General features: G+C 46.2%; 2 protein-coding genes across 7 annotated transcripts in view; one reads left to right on the top strand and one right to left on the bottom strand.

Moving 5' to 3' along the window:
- Positions 1–103: 103 nt before the first annotated feature.
- Positions 104–17,316, bottom strand: LOC139372897 (DCN1-like protein 2). The gene is given in 8 exon segments (XM_071112755.1): positions 104–557; positions 924–1,020; positions 2,009–2,091; positions 12,629–12,759; positions 12,948–13,116; positions 15,057–15,273; positions 17,258–17,296; positions 17,299–17,316. Coding segments are annotated over 8 exon segments (834 nt in total). The 3' UTR covers positions 104–477.
- LOC139372828 (transmembrane and coiled-coil domain-containing protein 3-like) overlaps positions 15,933–21,308 on the top strand; it is a 19,896-nt gene continuing 14,520 nt past the window's right edge. The window contains exons 1-4 of one of the 6 annotated variants that reach the window (XM_071112650.1): positions 17,275–17,483; positions 17,815–17,906; positions 18,564–18,841; positions 20,277–20,444. In XM_071112650.1, coding sequence (XP_070968751.1) covers positions 18,587–18,841; positions 20,277–20,444 — 423 coding nt within the window. In that variant the 5' untranslated portion in view covers positions 17,275–17,483; positions 17,815–17,906; positions 18,564–18,586. Of the gene's footprint in view, positions 16,217–17,274; positions 17,484–17,814; positions 17,907–18,563; positions 18,842–20,276; positions 20,445–21,308 lie in introns of those variants that run through there. The other 5 variants (XM_071112651.1, XM_071112648.1, XM_071112649.1 and 2 more) reach the window with 5 other exon arrangements.

Below are 21,308 nucleotides of genomic sequence, written 5' to 3'. Positions count from 1 at the left end.
TCTGCTGCAGAGAGTAAACCGTCCGCCCCTCTCTGCCGTTCTGTTTGCTCTCCCTAGTCGTTCTTTAGTAAGGAGGGGGCGGGGTTGGGGGGGGCTGCAGCTAGGGGGGGGGTGGGACCAGAGCACCAGTTCTAGAATCTATAGACACGCCCACTGATCTGATGGTGGCTGGTGTATGGGTACTGTAGTCGTTGGCCGATCGGTCTGATCCAGCCAGCCAATGGGAGCGGAGCTCATAGCTCCGCGACGATCCCACCCCCTGCTAACAGCCCGCCTCCCGGAGTGACTCAGTCCCAAAACAAAGAAAAAGATAACTTCCTCTTCCTGTTGTTGTTTTCCTTCTCTCCGATTGGCTGTCATGTCGCTCCCCGGCCCCTGATTGGCAGCTCAGTCTCACAAACTTGGACAGTCTTGTAGAAGTCTCTTTTTGGCTGGTGTGTATAAAATCGTCAGCCCCTGCTGGGAACTGGGTGTGACCTATATGGTTTTACGCTTGCCCCCTGTCACGATTGGCCGGGCAAATTCCACAAAGTCGTCTATGAGGACAGGCCAAGCTCCTGAGTGGGCAGAAAAGGGTCACATGATTAGCTGCACGGTAAGTGATTGGCAGAAATGTTTTAATAGGTGATGCGCTGTATGGCAGTAGGTAGAAGTCAAGTCCCAATCCCTAACTGATGACTCCAGGTCAGATCTTAGTCATACGCCTAGTGGTTATGGATATGGGGGGTAGAGGAATCCTGGATCTGAGGTCAGGGTGGGCAGGGTGTGGATTAGTGTATGTTTTATTGGTGCTACAGAAATGTTTGTCTGCGTTCCAAACGGCACCCTAATCCGTATCTAGTGCACTATGGGCCCTGGTCAAAAGTAGAGCACAGGAAAAGGTGCCAATTGGGACCCATCCTTAATAGGTGGTGATATCTCACCTTCCTCGTCGTAGTTGGACATGTCGTCTGCGATCATGTTGCCAAAGTCCAGTAGCAGGTTCCATGTGTCTTTGGGGATCGACCGCTTATGATGCTCCTGCATTAAATCACACAGACAGATGACATCAGAGATTATGATGCTCCTGCATTAATCACACAGATAGATGACATCAGAGATTATGATGCTCCTGCATTAATCACACAGACGGATGACATCAGAGATTATGATGCTCCTGCATTAATCACACAGACAGATGACATCAGAGATTATGATGCTCCTGCATTAATCACACAGATAGATTACATCAGAGATTATGATGCTCCTGCATTAAATCACACAGACAGATGACATCAGAGATTATGATGCTCCTGCATTAATCACACAGATAGATGACATCAGAGATTATGATGCTCCTGCATTAATCACACAGACAGATGACATCAGAGATTATGATGCTCCTGCATTAATCACACAGACAGATGACATCAGAGATTATGATGCTCCTGCATTAATCACACAGATAGATGACATCAGAGATTATGATGCTCCTGCATTAAATCACACAGACAGATGACATCAGAGATTATGATGCTCCTGCATTAAATCACACAGACAGATGACATCAGAGATTATGATGCTCCTGCATTAAATCACACAGACAGATGACATCAGAGATTATGATGCTCCTGCATTAATCACACAGATAGATGACATCAGAGATTATGATGCTCCTGCATTAAATCACACAGACAGATGACATCAGAGATTATGATGCTCCTGCATTAATCACACAGATAGATGACATCAGAGATTATGATGCTCCTGCATTAATCACACAGACAGATGACATCAGAGATTATGATGCTCCTGCATTAATCACACAGACAGATGACATAAGAGATTATGATGCTCCTGCATTAATCACACAGACAGATGACATCAGAGATTATGATGCTCCTGCATTAATCACACAGATAGATGACATCAACAGAGACTATCAATACATGGAGGAAACACCTAGACTCTGTCCAGAGTAGTATATTATCTAGGGAATAGCCATTAATAGAGACTGGCATCCACTCACCAATAGAAACCTGTTCCAGAGGTCCAGGAACTTGAATCGACCAGATAGAACCAGGTTCCAGTAGGCCACAGCCATCTCCAGGTCTGATACAGAGAGTAGAGGGGTTAGTAACACCATCAGTAGACTAGTCATCTCCAGGTCTGATACAGAGAGTAGAGGGGTTAGTAACACCATCAGTAGACTAGTCATCTCCAGGTCTGATATAGAGAGTAGAGGGGTTAATAACACCATCAGTAGACTACAGTCATCTCCAGGTCTGATATAGAGAGTAGAGGGGTTAGTAACACCATCAGTAGACTACAGTCATCTCCAGGTCTGATATAGAGAGTAGAGGGGTTAATAACACCATCAGTAGACTAGTCATCTCCAGGTCTGATATAGAGAGTAGAGGGGTTAATAACACCATCAGTAGACTACAGTCATCTCCAGGTCTGATATAGAGAGTAGAGGGGTTAGTAACACCATCAGTAGACTACAGTCATCTCCAGGTCTGATATAGAGAGTAGAGGGGTTAATAACACCATCAGTAGACTAGTCATCTCCAGGTCTGATATAGAGAGTAGAGGGGTTAGTAACACCATCAGTAGACTAGTCATCTCCAGGTCTGATACAGAGAGTAGAGGGGTTAATAACACCATCAGTAGACTAGTCATCTCCAGGTCTGATAGAGAGAGTAGAGGGGTTAGTAACACCATCAGTAGACTAGTCATCTCCAGGTCTGATATAGAGAGTAGAGGGGTTAGTAACACCATCAGTAGACTAGTCATCTCCAGGTCTGATATAGAGAGTAGAGGGGTTAGTAACACCATCAGTAGAATACAGTGATCTCCAGGTCTGATATAGAGAGTAGAGGGGTTAGTAACACCATCAGTAGACTAGTCATCTCCAGGTCTGATATAGAGAGTAGAGGGGTTAGTAACACCATCAGTAGAATACAGTGATCTCCAGGTCTGATATAGAGAGTAGAGGGGTTAGTAACACCATCAGTAGACTAGTCATCTCCAGGTCTGATATAGAGAGTAGAGGGGTTAGTAACACATTCAGTAGAATACAGTCATCTCCAGGTCTGATATAGAGAGTAGAGGGGTTAGTAACACCATCAGTAGACTACAGTCATCTCCAGGTCTGATATAGAGAGTAGAGGGGTTAGTAACACCATCAGTAGACTACAGTCATCTCCAGGTCTGATATAGAGAGTAGAGGGGTTAGTAACACCATCAGTAGACTAGTCATCTCCAGGTCTGATATAGAGAGTAGAGGGGTTAGTAACACCATCAGTAGACTACAGTCATCTCCAGGTCTGATATAGAGAGTAGAGGGGTTAGTAACACCATCAGTAGACTACAGTCATCTCCAGGTCTGATATAGAGAGTAGAGGGGTTAGTAACACCATCAGTAGAATACAGTCATCTCCAGGTCTGATATAGAGAGTAGAGGGGTTAATAACACCATCAGTAGACTAGTCATCTCCAGGTCTGATATAGAGAGTAGAGGGGTTAGTAACACCATCAGTAGACTACAGTCATCTCCAGGTCTGATATAGAGAGTAGAGGGGTTAGTAACACCATCAGTAGACTAGTCATCTCCAGGTCTGATATAGAGAGTAGAGGGGTTAGTAACACCATCAGTAGACTAGTCATCTCCAGGTCTGATATAGAGAGTAGAGGGGTTAGTAACACCATCAGTAGACTACAGTCATCTCCAGGTCTGATATAGAGAGTAGAGGGGTTAATAACACCATCAGTAGACTACAGTCATCTCCAGGTCTGATATAGAGAGTAGAGGGGTTAGTAACACCATCAGTAGACTACAGTCATCTCCAGGTCTGATATAGAGAGTAGAGGGGTTAATAACACCATCAGTAGACTAGTCATCTCCAGGTCTGATATAGAGAGTAGAGGGGTTAGTAACACCATCAGTAGACTACAGTCATCTCCAGGTCTGATATAGAGAGTAGAGGGGTTAATAACACCATCAGTAGACTACAGTCATCTCCAGGTCTGATATAGAGAGTAGAGGGGTTAGTAACACCATCAGTAGACTACAGTCATCTCCAGGTCTGATATAGAGAGTAGAGGGGTTAATAACACCATCAGTAGACTAGTCATCTCCAGGTCTGATATAGAGAGTAGAGGGGTTAGTAACACCATCAGTAGACTAGTCATCTCCAGGTCTGATACAGAGAGTAGAGGGGTTAATAACACCATCAGTAGACTAGTCATCTCCAGGTCTGATAGAGAGAGTAGAGGGGTTAGTAACACCATCAGTAGACTAGTCATCTCCAGGTCTGATATAGAGAGTAGAGGGGTTAGTAACACCATCAGTAGACTAGTCATCTCCAGGTCTGATATAGAGAGTAGAGGGGTTAGTAACACCATCAGTAGACTAGTCATCTCCAGGTCTGATATAGAGAGTAGAGGGGTTAGTAACACCATCAGTAGACTAGTCATCTCCAGGTCTGATATAGAGAGTAGAGGGGTTAGTAACACCATCAGTAGAATACAGTGATCTCCAGGTCTGATATAGAGAGTAGAGGGGTTAGTAACACCATCAGTAGACTAGTCATCTCCAGGTCTGATATAGAGAGTAGAGGGGTTAGTAACACCATCAGTAGAATACAGTCATCTCCAGGTCTGATATAGAGAGTAGAGGGGTTAGTAACACCATCAGTAGACTACAGTCATCTCCAGGTCTGATATAGAGAGTAGAGGGGTTAGTAACACCATCAGTAGACTAGTCATCTCCAGGTCTGATATAGAGAGTAGAGGGGTTAGTAACACCATCAGTACACTAGTCATCTCCAGGTCTGATATAGAGAGTAGAGGGGTTAGTAACACCATCAGTAGACTACAGTCATCTCCAGGTCTGATATAGAGAGTAGAGGGGTTAGTAACACCATCAGTAGACTACAGTCATCTCCAGGTCTGATATAGAGAGTAGAGGGGTTAGTAACACCATCAGTAGAATACAGTCATCTCCAGGTCTGATATAGAGAGTAGAGGGGTTAATAACACCATCAGTAGACTAGTCATCTCCAGGTCTGATATAGAGAGTAGAGGGGTTAGTAACACCATCAGTAGACTAGTCATCTCCAGGTCTGATATAGAGAGTAGAGGGGTTAGTAACACCATCAGTAGACTAGTCATCTCCAGGTCTGATATAGAGAGTAGAGGGGTTAGTAACACCATCAGTAGACTAGTCATCTCCAGGTCTGATACAGAGAGTAGAGGGGTTAATAACACCATCAGTAGACTAGTCATCTCCAGGTCTGATACAGAGAGTAGAGGGGTTAATAACACCATCAGTAGACTAGTCATCTCCAGGTCTGATATAGAGAGTAGAGGGGTTAGTAACACCATCAGTAGACTAGTCATCTCCAGGTCTGATATAGAGAGTAGAGGGGTTAGTAACACCATCAGTAGACTACAGTCATCTCCAGGTCTGATAGAGAGAGTAGAGGGGTTAATAACACCATCAGTAGACTACAGTCATCTCCAGGTCTGATACAGGAAGTAGAGGGGTTAGTAACACCATCAGTAGACTACAGCCATCTCCAGGTCTGATATAGAGAGTAGAGGGGTTAATAACACCATCAGTAGACTACAGTCATCTCCAGGTCTGATATAGAGAGTAGAGGGGTTAGTAACACCATCAGTAGACTAGTCATCTCCAGGTCTGATATAGAGAGTAGAGGGGTTAGTAACACCATCAGTAGACTACAGTCATCTCCAGGTCTGATACAGAGAGTAGAGGGGTTAATAACACCATCAGTAGACTAGTCATCTCCAGGTCTGATATAGAGAGTAGAGGGGTTAGTAACACCATCAGTAGACTACAGTCATCTCCAGGTCTGATATAGAGAGTAGAGGGGTTAGTAACACCATCAGTAGACTACAGTCATCTCCAGGTCTGATATAGAGAGTAGAGGGGTTAATAACACCATCAGTAGACTACAGTCATCTCCAGGTCTGATATAGAGAGTAGAGGGGTTAGTAACACCATCAGTAGACTAGTCATCTCCAGGTCTGATATAGAGAGTAGAGGGGTTAGTAACACCATCAGTAGACTAGTCATCTCCAGGTCTGATACAGAGAGTAGAGGGGTTAATAACACCATCAGTAGACTACAGTCATCTCCAGGTCTGATATAGAGAGTAGAGGGGTTAGTAACACCATCAGTAGACTAGTCATCTCCAGGTCTGATATAGAGAGTAGAGGGGTTAGTAACACCATCAGTAGACTACAGTCATCTCCAGATCTGATATAGAGAGTAGAGGGGTTAATAACACCATCAGTAGACTAGTCATCTCCAGGTCTGATATAGAGAGTAGAGGGGTTAGTAACACCATCAGTAGACTACAGTCATCTCCAGGTCTGATATAGAGAGTAGAGGGGTTAATAACACCATCAGTAGACTACAGTCATCTCCAGGTCTGATACAGGAAGTAGAGCGGTTAGTAACACCATCAGTAGACTACAGTCATCTCCAGGTCTGATATAGAGAGTAGAGGGGTTAATAACACCATCAGTAGACTAGTCATCTCCAGGTCTGATATAGAGAGTAGAGGGGTTAGTAACACCATCAGTAGAATACAGTGATCTCCAGGTCTGATATAGAGAGTAGAGGGGTTAGTAACACCATCAGTAGACTAGTCATCTCCAGGTCTGATATAGAGAGTAGAGGGGTTAGTAACACCATCAGTAGAATACAGTCATCTCCAGGTCTGATATAGAGAGTAGAGGGGTTAGTAACACCATCAGTAGACTACAGTCATCTCCAGGTCTGATATAGAGAGTAGAGGGGTTAGTAACACCATCAGTAGACTACAGTCATCTCCAGGTCTGATATAGAGAGTAGAGGGGTTAGTAACACCATCAGTAGACTAGTCATCTCCAGGTCTGATATAGAGAGTAGAGGGGTTAGTAACACCATCAGTAGACTACAGTCATCTCCAGGTCTGATATAGAGAGTAGAGGGGTTAGTAACACCATCAGTAGACTACAGTCATCTCCAGGTCTGATATAGAGAGTAGAGGGGTTAGTAACACCATCAGTAGAATACAGTCATCTCCAGGTCTGATATAGAGAGTAGAGGGGTTAATAACACCATCAGTAGACTAGTCATCTCCAGGTCTGATATAGAGAGTAGAGGGGTTAGTAACACCATCAGTAGACTAGTCATCTCCAGGTCTGATATAGAGAGTAGAGGGGTTAGTAACACCATCAGTAGACTAGTCATCTCCAGGTCTGATATAGAGAGTAGAGGGGTTAGTAACACCATCAGTAGACTAGTCATCTCCAGGTCTGATACAGAGAGTAGAGGGGTTAATAACACCATCAGTAGACTAGTCATCTCCAGGTCTGATACAGAGAGTAGAGGGGTTAATAACACCATCAGTAGACTAGTCATCTCCAGGTCTGATATAGAGAGTAGAGGGGTTAGTAACACCATCAGTAGACTAGTCATCTCCAGGTCTGATATAGAGAGTAGAGGGGTTAGTAACACCATCAGTAGACTACAGTCATCTCCAGGTCTGATAGAGAGAGTAGAGGGGTTAATAACACCATCAGTAGACTACAGTCATCTCCAGGTCTGATACAGGAAGTAGAGGGGTTAGTAACACCATCAGTAGACTACAGTCATCTCCAGGTCTGATATAGAGAGTAGAGGGGTTAGTAACACCATCAGTAGACTAGTCATCTCCAGGTCTGATATAGAGAGTAGAGGGGTTAGTAACACCATCAGTAGACTACAGTCATCTCCAGGTCTGATACAGAGAGTAGAGGGGTTAATAACACCATCAGTAGACTAGTCATCTCCAGGTCTGATATAGAGAGTAGAGGGGTTAGTAACACCATCAGTAGACTAGTCATCTCCAGGTCTGATATAGAGAGTAGAGGGGTTAGTAACACCATCAGTAGACTACAGTCATCTCCAGGTCTGATAGAGAGAGTAGAGGGGTTAATAACACCATCAGTAGACTACAGTCATCTCCAGGTCTGATACAGGAAGTAGAGGGGTTAGTAACACCATCAGTAGACTACAGTCATCTCCAGGTCTGATATAGAGAGTAGAGGGGTTAGTAACACCATCAGTAGACTAGTCATCTCCAGGTCTGATATAGAGAGTAGAGGGGTTAGTAACACCATCAGTAGACTACAGTCATCTCCAGGTCTGATACAGAGAGTAGAGGGGTTAATAACACCATCAGTAGACTAGTCATCTCCAGGTCTGATATAGAGAGTAGAGGGGTTAGTAACACCATCAGTAGACTACAGTCATCTCCAGGTCTGATATAGAGAGTAGAGGGGTTAGTAACACCATCAGTAGACTACAGTCATCTCCAGGTCTGATATAGAGAGTAGAGGGGTTAATAACACCATCAGTAGACTACAGTCATCTCCAGGTCTGATATAGAGAGTAGAGGGGTTAGTAACACCATCAGTAGACTAGTCATCTCCAGGTCTGATATAGAGAGTAGAGGGGTTAGTAACACCATCAGTAGACTAGTCATCTCCAGGTCTGATACAGAGAGTAGAGGGGTTAATAACACCATCAGTAGACTACAGTCATCTCCAGGTCTGATATAGAGAGTAGAGGGGTTAGTAACACCATCAGTAGACTAGTCATCTCCAGGTCTGATATAGAGAGTAGAGGGGTTAGTAACACCATCAGTAGACTACAGTCATCTCCAGGTCTGATATAGAGAGTAGAGGGGTTAATAACACCATCAGTAGACTACAGTCATCTCCAGGTCTGATACAGGAAGTAGAGCGGTTAGTAACACCATCAGTAGACTACAGTCATCTCCAGGTCTGATATAGAGAGTAGAGGGGTTAATAACACCATCAGTAGACTAGTCATCTCCAGGTCTGATATAGAGAGTAGAGGGGTTAGTAACACCATCAGTAGACTACAGTCATCTCCAGGTCTGATATAGAGAGTAGAGGGGTTAATAACACCATCAGTAGACTAGTCATCTCCAGGTCTGATATAGAGAGTAGAGGGGTTAATAACACCATCAGTAGACTACAGTCATCTCCAGGTCTGATATAGAGAGTAGAGGGGTTAATAACACCATCAGTAGACTAGTCATCTCCAGGTCTGATATAGAGAGTAGAGGGGTTAATAACACCATCAGTAGACTAGTCATCTCCAGGTCTGATATAGAGAGTAGAGGGGTTAGTAACACCATCAGTAGACTACAGTCATCTCCAGGTCTGATACAGAGAGTAGAGGGGTTAGTAACACCATCAGTAGACTAGTCATCTCCAGGTCTGATATAGAGAGTAGAGGGGTTAATAACACCATCAGTAGACTACAGTCATCTCCAGGTCTGATAGAGAGAGTAGAGGGGTTAGTAACACCATCAGTAGACTAGTCATCTCCAGGTCTGATATAGAGAGTAGAGGGGTTAGTAACACCATCAGTAGACTACAGTCATCTCCAGGTCTGATAGAGAGAGTAGCGGGGTTAGTAACACCATCAGTAGACTAGTCATCTCCAGGTCTGATATAGAGAGTAGAGGGGTTAGTAACACCATCAGTAGACTACAGTCATCTCCAGGTCTGATATAGAGAGTAGAGGGGTTAGTTAGAGAGTTAGAGAGAGAGAGAGACATTACAGTGTTTGACAGAGAGTTACAGAGAGAGAGACATTACAGTGTCTGACAGAGAGTTACAGAGAGAGAGAGACATTAGTGTCTGACAGAGAGTTACAGAGAGAGAGACATTACAGTGTCTGACAGAGAGTTACAGAGAGAGAGAGACATTAGTGTCTGACAGAGAGTTACAGAGAGAGAGACATTACAGTGTCTGACAGAGAGTTGCAGAGAGAGAGACATTACAGTGTCTGACAGAGAGTTACAGAGAGAGAGACATTAGTGTCTGACAGAGTTACAGAGAGAGAGAGAGAGAGAGAGACATTACAGTGTCTGACAGAGTTACAGAGAGAGAGAGAGAGAGAGAGAGAGAGACATTACAGTGTATGACAGAGAGTTACAGAGAGAGAGAGAGATTACAGTGTCTGACAGAGTTACAGAGAGAGAGAGAGAGACATTACAGTGTCCCACAGAGAGTTACAGAGAGAGAGAGACATTACAGTGTCTGACAGAGTTACAGAGAGAGAGAGAGAGAGAGAGCGAGAGAGACATTACAGTGTCCCACAGAGAGTTACAGAGAGAGACATTACAGTGTCCCACAGAGAGTTACAGAGAGAGACATTACAGTGTCCCACAGAGAGTTACAGAGAGAGACATTACAGTGTCTGACAGAGAGTTACAGAGAGAGAGAGAGACATTACAGTGTCTGACAGAGTTAGAGAGAGAGACATTACAGTGTCTGACAGAGAGTTAGAGAGAGAGAGACATTACAGTGTCTGACAGAGAGTTACAGAGAGAGAGAGAGAGACATTACAGTGTCTGACAGAGTTACAGAGAGAGAGAGAGACATTACAGTGTCTGACAGAGAGTTACAGAGAAAGAGAGAGACATTACAGTGTCTGACGGAGAGTTACAGAGAGAGAGAGAGAGAGAGAGAGAGAGACATTACAGTGTGACAGAGAGAGAGAGACATTACAGTGTCTGACAGAGTTACAGAGAGAGAGAGACATTAGTGTCTGACAGAGAGTTACAGAGAGAGAGAGACATTACAGTGTCTGGCAGAGAGTTACAGAGAGAGAGAGAGAGACATTACAGTGTCTGACAGAGAGAGAGAGAGGCATTACAGTGTCTGACAGAGTTACAGAGAGAGAGAGACATTAGTGTCTGACAGAGCTACAGAGAGAGATAGACATTAGTGTCTGGCAGAGAGTTACAGAGAGAGATAGAGACATTAGTGTCTGACAGAGAGTTACAGCGAGAGAGAGAGAGAGAGAGACATTACAGTGTCCCACAGAGAGTTACAGAGAGAGAGAGAGAGACATTACAGTGTCTGACAGAGAGCTACAGAGAGAGAGAGAGACATTACAGTGTCTGACAGAGAGTTACAGAGAGAGAGAGAGACATTACAGTGTCTGACAGAGTTACAGAGAGAGAGAGACATTAGTGTCTGACAGAGAGTTACAGAGAGAGAGAGACATTACAGTGTCTGGCAGAGAGTTACAGAGAGAGAGAGAGAGACATTACAGTGTCTGACAGAGTTACAGAGAGAGACAGAGAGAGAGAGACATTACAGTGTCCCACAGAGAGTTACAGAGAGAGAAAGAGAGACATTACAGTGTCTGACAGAGAGCTACAGAGAGAGAGAGAGACATTACAGTGTCTGACAGAGAGTTACAGAGAGAGAGAGACATTACAGTGTCTGACAGAGTTACAGAGAGAGAGAGACATTAGTGTCTGACAGAGAGTTACAGAGAGAGAGAGACATTACAGTCAGATGAGTTTTGACAAAGGGCCCTACTGTTGTTCCAGGAACTTAGCTGGGTCACCCACTCCGGTCGTCATAACAACACAGACCAGCAGAAACAACAACCAGAACAAAGTGGTCCCATCCAGGGAATCCCCTCAATGGCACCCAGTTCCCTAAATAGTGCACTAGTGGGCCCATAGGGCTCTGGTCAGAAGTAGTGACTATGCAGGGAATAGAGCTCTATTTGGGACCCACCCTGGTCTCTGTTTAGCTTGATAGGTGATCTATCCGTAAACCTGTTATTACACAGTAACAGTACAGTAACTATCAGACTCCAGGCCCTCTCCTCAGCATGGCTCACAGAACAGCAGTAGTCCAACTAGAGGCAGTGTTGTGAAGGGGGAGCTCTTCACTGACCTGGAAGGACAAGTCATTGTTTTCCATCTAAAAGCCATTCTTCCTGTTTGCTGCCGGGCTGCTACTGACTGAGACAGAACTACATTACACCGCTGATGCCAAACCACCATAGTTATCTACCAATGTTCCCCAGGAGGAATTCAACACCAGGGTTAGGAAAACTACACCAGGGTGAAAGACCTTCTCCTCAAACACAGTGCTGGACCAACCAGGGTTTGACTAAACCTATCTGTCTGGGCACAATATTTACCAGAACCTCTGTTCATTCACCAGAACCTCTGACCTCTGTTCATTCACCAGAACCTCTGACCTCTGTTCATTCACCAGAACCTCTGTTCATTCACCAGAACCTCTGTTCATTCACCAGAACCTCTGTTCATTCACCAGAACCTCTGTTCATTCACCAGAACCTCTGACCTCTGTTCATTCACCAGAACCTCTGTTCATTCACCAGAACCTCTGTTCATTCACCAGAACCTCTGACCTCTGTTCATTCACCAGAACCTCTGTTCATTCACCAGAACCTCTGACCTCTGTTCATTCACCAGAACCTCTGTTCATTCACCAGAACCTCTGTTGATTCACCAGAACCTCTGACCTCTGTTCATTCACCAGAACCTCTGTTCATTCACCAGAACCTCTGTTCATTCACCAGAACCTCTGTTCATTCACCAGAACCTCTGACCTCTGTTGATTCACCAGAACCTCTGACCTCTGTTCATTCACCAGAACCTCTGTTCATTCACCAGAACCTCTGTTCAGTCACCAGAACCTCTGTTCAGTCACCAGAACCTCTGTTCATTCACCAGAACCTTTGTTCAGAGCTTTTTTCCAGAAAGATATGTGAAATACGTACCTAGTCCCTTCTGTCCAGGGTTCTTGGCGAAGTTGAAGGTGAACTGATAGAAGTCTTTAAACTTGGCCGTGTCTTTGACTTCCTGTTCTAGTCTGGGGAGCAGAGCCTTCAGCTTCTCTGGACTGTCACAGCTAGGGGGAGCACACACACACACACACACACACCTTCTTATTGGAGTCCAGCTAATACCTGCTCGACCTCTGTTTCAAAATGTTTAGTTGTCCAATAACAACATTTGCTTTCATTCAAAATATTTCCTACTGAACAGCGAACACAACTGCGTGGCGCAGAAAGATGACATCACAGAAAGCTAGCTCACCCTAGCTCGGCCATGCCGTCGAGGAACTCCTTCCTGCTGAACTCACACTGTGTGGCGGCACGGAACTTCCAGGCCACCACCAGAACACTCCTACTGGCCGGGTCCAGGGTGAGGTCATCACAGAACTGCTGGATCCCATCGATACCGATCTTATTGTCATCCTGGGGGTCTGGAGAGGAACAACACAACAACACTGTGACAGGACTACAACACAGAGCTGGTACATTACACTGGTACACTACACACACACCTCATTAAATGTTTCCTTTGTTCTTCATATACACCCACAGAGCACAGTACACACCTGATCATAACACTCTCCACCTCTCCAGTAAACACACACTACACCCCCTCTACCATCCCCTCCTCTCCCCAGTACACACACTACACCCCCTCTACCATCCCCTCCTCTCCCCAGTACACACACTACACCCCCTCTACCATCCCCTCCTCTCCCCAGTACACACACTACACCACCTCTACCATCCCCTCCTCTCCCCAGTACACACACTACACCCCCTCTACCATCCCCTCCTCTCCCCAGTACACACACTACACCCCCTCCTCTCCCCAGTACACACACTACACCACCTCTACCATCCCCTCCTCTCCCCAGTACACACACTACACCCCCTCTACCATCCCCTCCTCTCCCCAGTACACACACTACACCCCCTCTACCATCCCCTCCTCTCCCCAGTACACACACTACACCCCCTCTACCAACCCCTCCTCTCCTCAGTACACACACACTACACCCCCTCTACCATCCCCTCCTCTCCTCAGTACACACACTACACCCCCTCTACCAACCCCTCCTCTCCCCAGTACACACACTACCACCCCCTCTCCTCAGTACACACACTACACCCCCTCCACCACCCCCTCTCCTCAGTACACACACTACACCCCCTCTTCCATCCCCTCTCCCTAGTACACACACTACACCCCCTCTTCCATCCTCTCTCCCCAGTACACACACTACACCCCCTCTCCCCAGTACACACACACTACACCCCCTCTCCCATCCTCTCTCCCCAGTACACACACTACACCCCCTCTTCCATCCTCTCTCCCCAGTACACACCTAGTACACACACACTACATCCCCTCTACCATCCCCTCTCCTCTCTCCCTAGTACACACACACTACACCCCCTCTACCATCCCCTCTCCTCTCCGAGTACACACACTACACCCCCTCTTCCATCCTCTCTCCCTAGTACACATACTACACCCCCTCTTCCATCCTCTCTCCCTAGTACACACACTACACCCCCTCTTCCATCCTCTGTCCCTAGTACACACACTACACCCCCTCTTCCATCCTCTCTCCCTAGTACACACACTACACCCCCTCTTCCATCCTCTCTCCCTAGTACACACACTACACCCCCTCTTCCATCCTCTCTCCCTAGTACACACACTACACCCCCTCTTCCATCCTCTGTCCCTAGTACACACACTACACCCCCTCTTCCATCCTCTCTCCCTAGTACACACACACTACACCCCCTCTTCCATCCTCTCTCCCTAGTACACACACTACACCCCCTCTTCCATCCTCTGTCCATAGTACACACACTACACCCCCTCTTCCATCCTCTCTCCCTAGTACACACACTACACCCCCTCTTCCATCCTCTCTCCCTAGTACACACACTACACCCCCTCTTCCATCCTCTGTCCCTAGTACACACACACTACACCCCCTCTTCCATCCTCTCTCCCTAGTACACACACTACACCCCCTCTTCCATCCTCTGTCCCTAGTACACACACTACACCCCCTCTTCCATCCTCTCTCCCTAGTACACACACTACACCCCCTCTTCCATCCTCCCTCCCTAGTACACACACTACACCCCCACTACCATCCTCTCTCCCTAGTACACACACTACACCCCCTCTTCCATCCTCTCTCCCTAGTACACACACTACACCCCCTCTTCCATCCTCTCTCCCTAGTACACACACTACACCCCCTCTTCCATCCTCTGTCCCTAGTACACACACTACACCCCCTCTTCCATCCTCTCTCCCTAGTACACACACTACACCCCCTCTACCATCCCCTCTCCCTAGTACACACACTACACCCCCTCTTACCTTTGTATCGGTTGTAGAGCTGTTCTAGCTTCTTGCGGTCCACAGAGGTTTTCATGGATTCTTTATAGTAGAGGTCGGGGTTCTGGAAGTAGTTGTCTGTGGCCACCTCTAGTTTCCAGTCATTCTGGGTCAGGCAGTACACAGCTGTCCTCTCCCCAGACTGAGTAAAGGTCATGAACTGACGAACCTTGTCCTTTTGAGACGACTTCAGCTTATGCTGCAAGAGAGGAGACACACACAGTTGAGATATATATGTGTGTGTGCACCTGTCTACACACACACACATATATACACACCCGCATATATACACACACACACACAAACATATATACACGCGTATATACACACATACATATACACACACATATTCAAAGACTACAAAGAGAGGCAGGTGATCCATCGACCTTTGACCCCCGACAGACTGCTCTTCAGGTCACCTGCTAAGGCCATCAGGTCAGGTGTAGCAGAAACATGACAGATAAATCCCCCACTACGGAGACTAGTCTGTGACTGTCTGTTGGAGAGCAGGTCGATCTCTCTCTGCAGAACAGCGTCTTTAGACAGACAGGCTTGTCTGAGTCCTGCCAGTCAATGACTGGTGTTCTGTTCAACCCATCCCTGTGACTGTAAACGTGACTTTCTTCACTCCCCAAAATATTATACATCTATATAGAATCATATGGGAGCCTGAGGGACAATCCGTTAGAAACGGGAAAGACATCGGTGTCGGGATGACCAGATCGTGATGTTTTAACATTCCGCAATGATCTAAACGGTGGTCGGGACCGATAACGGAACGGGATTAATAACACACACTGGCAGCGGGCATTACATCACTCATCACCGTGAGCAAGGCACAGAGTGAAAAAAAAACAAAACAAACGTTTTGCTCCTAGAAACAACGGCGGGGTTGGTACACGACCACGGAGTCCCGTCGAATCAGAACAGTGTCTCTGTCGGTGCAGTGCGAGATGGCTATAATCGTGAGAAGACAACTGCCCGCCCGTCTTGCAGACCTGACCCTATCCTCTCGCTCTGGACCCGCCCGATGGTAGCGGGCATTGGCGGCGCCCTCTCCCGCGACCCTGTTACCACGCCAGCGCGTACGGACAGCCCCTCTCTGTTCCAACGCAAAGGCGACATACCAACCAGGGGAAAAGGTGAGTGTTGCAAGTGCGGGTGTCCACAATAACAACTGACCTTCCATTTCCTTCATAAATTGCAACAGTGAACGACACACTAGCAATGCGACACTGCCAGAGGACACCTCGTTTCCCCGTTAAAGAGAGCTTCATAGCGTGCCTCACAAAACATTTCCAGCTATACACTTCGTACCATGGGTTTGTTCACTAGTTTATGTTTATCCTTTTGATCTTACCTACCATTTTATCACCCTCTGTTTGGCCAACTTGATATCCCAATGCCCCTTGTACGCCTGCGCGGGAGGTCAGCGCTACCGCAAGGTAAAGTTTGAGGGTCTAAACTGGGACTTGTAGTTCTTGGGATAATCAGTGATCGTGGTCAAGTTGTGGCCTTGTTCTGTGCACTTCTGAACCTAATAACACTGTACATGGATAGTGATGACATTGTATGCATAATAAACAGTTGCATAAAATGTTAATTATGTAAAATAATGTGATTCATCCCAGATAAAAATGTACTTGCACAATGCCATTGACTAGCTGTGATGAGTTTATGTTCATGGTCTTTAGAGCTAGTACAGTAGCTAAATAAAGCAGTCAAACAACTTTACAACTGTGTAGATTTTTTTCCAAGAAGGTCTGTTACTTGTGAAAAACCCCACTTGATAAAACTACATATCCCAGATATCCGCGTAGATATCCAACCAATCGTTGGGATTTGTTTCGGAAGTGAAGTGAAAAATAACTACAATGTAACATTTTCTTACGGTATCGCAAACTTAATTCACCACAAACAACTTGATTAAAATGTTGTTGACATGTTACGAGAAATTCGACTTAAAATTCTCATTTTATGGATCTTACTGTCAATGTTGAAATAGTTTGAAAAGTTCGGATCCGTACTAACGTTATTTAGTTAGCATTAGCCATCAAGCTAACCTAGTAGGCGCGAGCAGGTTTGACAGCTTTCTGCATTCATATCCAACATCGGGCACGCAAATGTCATTTATAAAGAGCAATAGCGCAATATTGAACAATACGTTTGACTCAAATGCATACCTGACAGACGTAGCTAGGCCGTTTGTTGCGGTCAACCGTAAGGGGTCTTGGAAATGCATTAAGTTTGTCGCCCTGTGTGTAGTTGAATGCCTGCTCTAAGGCTCAACGTTGGCTAGAGCTATGTGGCGGATTGGGGAGGGGTGGCACTACAAGAGCACGATTGTTTCCCCTCTTCTACTGTGGAGTTTAGGACTGAGAGAGGACGACGTAGCACACTAGCTAGTAGGTAGCTGTCTAACATTTAACCTATTTTATTTACCACGAATTTAAGCATAAAATAGATAGCGTACCTGCTGAATATGTAATTCAACATTTAAAACCATGATCAGAACACTGTCAGCTGTAATTCCAACCTTTTTTTTTGTCTCTCTCCAGTGAATGAATGGTCTCTGTACTTCATATGTAATGATACTGCACAGCTAATGTAACATACTTGTTGGCTAGTTTTGTGTTGTTACGGATGGTTTTCATTATTCAGTGATCTTGGAAATAATTGTATTCTATAAGCCTGAGTGTGTCTACACCTTCATGAACAGTGGTCTCATTGATCAACACAGGTCAGTAGGAGTAGCTGATTCAACCCCGAACTGCGCATGAGGAGGGACATAGGTGTCTGGAATATAAACATAACTAACCCATGTACACAAAGGTACTTTGCTGCTAGTATAAATTATAAACACATTTTTTTTTTCAAAGCCATAGGTAAACCATTTCTGCAGTCTTTGGCCTCCATTTTATTGTTGACTCAGTGTGGTGTGACCTGCTTCTTCCCGGAGCTCGGGCTGTCAGCTGTGTGTGGTGAGGCAGGTAAGTCAGGTGAGATGTGTTCTGGAAGGATATAGGTCACTGGATACAGGTGTGGCTCATCAAGTAGTTGTTCCTGAGCAGGTATGAGCCCCGCCCCCATCCTCTCTATGGAACTAACCTCTCTGGTGATTCCGCTGGCTGGAAAACATTCATACAGCCTGTGTGTTGGGTTTGTTCTCATAGCCTTTCTCTTCTCCTGTCTGCCACCAGCCTCTCTCAGTCCATAGTCTTTATTCTCTCCTTTCCTGCTCATAGCCTTTCTCTCCTCCTGTCTGCCACCAGCCTCTCTGTCCATAGTCTTTATTCTCTCCTTTCCTGCTCATAGTCTTTCTTCTCTCTTCTCTCTCTCTCTCTCTCTCTCCTCTCTCTCCCTCCTACTGACCTCTGCCCCTCCCTCTCTCTCTCTCTCTCTCTGTCTCTCTCTCTCTGTCCCCCCCTCTCCCTCTCTGCCCCCCCCCCCCTCTCCCTCTCTTCCCCCCCCCTCTCTCTTTCTCTGAAGGGGCAGCAGCAGTAGTAGGTTGGATGCGGGTTGTGTGTGCGGTGCTGTGCCTTGGCCTTGTCGGGGCGCTGCAGCGTGAGCAGGTAGCTCAGCATGCCATCAAGCTACATCGGGGCAGGAGTGCTGTGGCAAAGCACGCTTGGAGCTGGGTGTCTGATAACTGCCGGCGCCTGGGCAGCCTCATCCGACAGAAGAACACGGCCATTAAGAAGCTAGCTGTGGCTGCAGCCGCTGTGGGGCGAGACCACTCCCTCTCAGACCCAGAGAGACTCTTCCAGGTGGGCGCCAGAGTAAAATGGACCGTTTAGCTCCATGCCCTGACCCTAATCCTAACGGACCCTAACTCTAGGTCAATCTAACTATTTTTGGCTCACTATGGTTATTACCTTGTTATTAGAGAAACTCTAATAACTTGTTATTACCTTGTTATTAGAGACTCTATTAACTTGTTATTACCTTGTTATTAGAGAGACTCAAATACCTTGTTATTACCTTGTTATTAGAGAGACTCTAACTTGTTATTGCCTTGTTATTAGAGAGACTAATAACTTGTTATTGCCTTGTTATTAGAGAGACTAATAACTTGTTATTACCTCGTTATTAGAGTGACTTTCCAGGTGAGCTTTTTAACCCCATCTCACCCTCACCCAGTGCTTAACTTGGACAGGAGCTCACCTGAGCTGAGTACCGGCACTTCTACTGCTGGAGCTTCTGCACCTCTATAGCAGTGGCTCCTAACTTGTTTCAGTTACTGTTACCGGAGTACCCCTGAAGTATCCCCTTCTGCATTTTACCAGTAGGCCTATTACCTCATGGGTCTCCTCAAGTACCCCGTGTGGATAGGCCAAGTACCCCGTGTGGATAGGCCAAGTACCCCGTGTGGATAGGCCAAGTACCCCGTGTGGATAGGCCAAGTACCCCGTGTGGATAGGCCAAGTACCCCGTGTGGATAGGCCAAGTACCCAGTGTGGATAGGCCAAGTACCCAGTGTGGATAGGCCAAGTACCCAGTGTGGATAGGCCAAGTACCCCGTGTGGATAGGCCAAGTACCCCTGGTTGGGAACCACTGCTCAATAGAATATCAGCTCAAAAGTGTTGTGGAGCTCCTGCACCTAAATATAAATAGTACCAGCACCAAGTCCAGCACTGCCCTGACCCCACCACTGCCCTGACCCCACCTCTGACCTGAACCCTCCTCTGGAGAAATATGTTAATAAACATAACTGAACCCATGTGACCAGGCCACTGTTTAGTCAAAACTGACATTCTAAAAGGACTCTTAGCATCCAGATGTGTGTAAATAAAGGAGAGGAAAGTACTTTAGAATATTGAGGTGCAGCCCTGGTCTCACCCATCTTACCTTCTCTGTCCCATGTCTGCCAAGTGCACAGTCTGGATGTGAATAGAATGGAATCAAACACCTGGGAACCATGGAAACCATGTGTTTGATGTATTTGATACCATTCCACTGATTCCACTCCAGTCATTACCACGAGCCCGTCCTCCCTAATTAAAGTGCCTACAGCTTCCTATGGTGTACACTCTAAAGGGTCCTAGTCTAGTGTCCTCTCTCTTCTCTCTCCCCGTCCAAGGGTCCTAGTCTAGTGTCCTCTCTCTTCTCTCTCCCCAGTCCAAGGGTCCTAGTGTCCTCTCTCTTCTCTCTCCCCCGTCCAAGGGTCCTAGTGTCCTCTCTCTTCTCTCTCCCCCGTCCAGGTTCACACTCTGGAGGTGTTCCAGAAGGAGCTGAATGAGAGCGAACGCTCAGTCTTCCAGGCGGTGGTGGGCCTGCAGAGGGCGCTGCAGGGAGACTACAGGGACGTGGTCAACATGAAGGAGAGCAGCCATCAGAGACTGGAGGCCCTCAGAGAAGCAGCCATTAAGGTGAGGGCAGGAGGAGCAGAGCAGCCATTAAGGTGAGGGCAGGAGGAGTAGCGCAGCCATTAAGGTGAGGGCAGGAGGAGCAGAGCAGCCATTAAGGTGAGGGCAGGAGGAGCAGAGCAGCCATTAAGGTGAGGGCAGGAGGAGCAGAGCAGCCATTAAGGTGAGGGCAGGAGGAGCAGAGCAGCCATTAAGGTGAGGAGAGGAGAAACTTGGTTTTGATAGGAAGGTAGTGAATGTGATTAGTCGGTCTCCGTGGTAACAGCCGGGCGGAAAGGTTCTGCATTCTGACCAGCTGGAGAGGCTGGAACTCTTATCTCTGATTGGATGAGCCAGAGCAGGGGCAAGTGGGGCACAGCATTACTCTGCAAAATACACTGCTATCTGTGGAGGCCAGATCCGTGTGTGTGTGTGTGTGTGTTTGCCTAATATATATGGGTGTGTTTGTGTCTGTCTGGACAAAATTACATGCTATTAAAAACATTTTTGCAGTGGGGACAATAACATTTAGAACTTTATTAAGGAAAAACATTTTCCATATTTTTTTCATTTTTAATGTTTATGTTTATCACACATAATATAATGTGAAAGTCTGCATTAAGGTGTGTGTAATGGAATTAACATGGTAAAACTAATGTAGACATTAATACATGCATTTCTATGGCTCCACAATATTTTGTACACCGGTGGAGGAGTGTCAAGATGGAGGGGCGATGGCTTCAACACAGCGCCCCCTGTTGTTCATCTAGTGTATGTATAAGTTATTGGTCTGACAGCCTTTTTCTGCCCATCTATGTCTGACTTTCTGTGCTTTCTCTCTGTCTGTCCCTCTGTCTGTTTCTCTTTGTCTGTTTCTCTCTCTCTCTC

Source organism: Oncorhynchus clarkii, chromosome 18 (assembly GCF_045791955.1).
Source record: "Oncorhynchus clarkii lewisi isolate Uvic-CL-2024 chromosome 18, UVic_Ocla_1.0, whole genome shotgun sequence".
Lineage (NCBI taxonomy): Eukaryota > Metazoa > Chordata > Actinopteri > Salmoniformes > Salmonidae > Oncorhynchus > Oncorhynchus clarkii.
The sequence above is the reverse complement of the archived record's forward strand: the minus strand, read 5'-3'. Positions and strand labels throughout refer to the sequence as shown.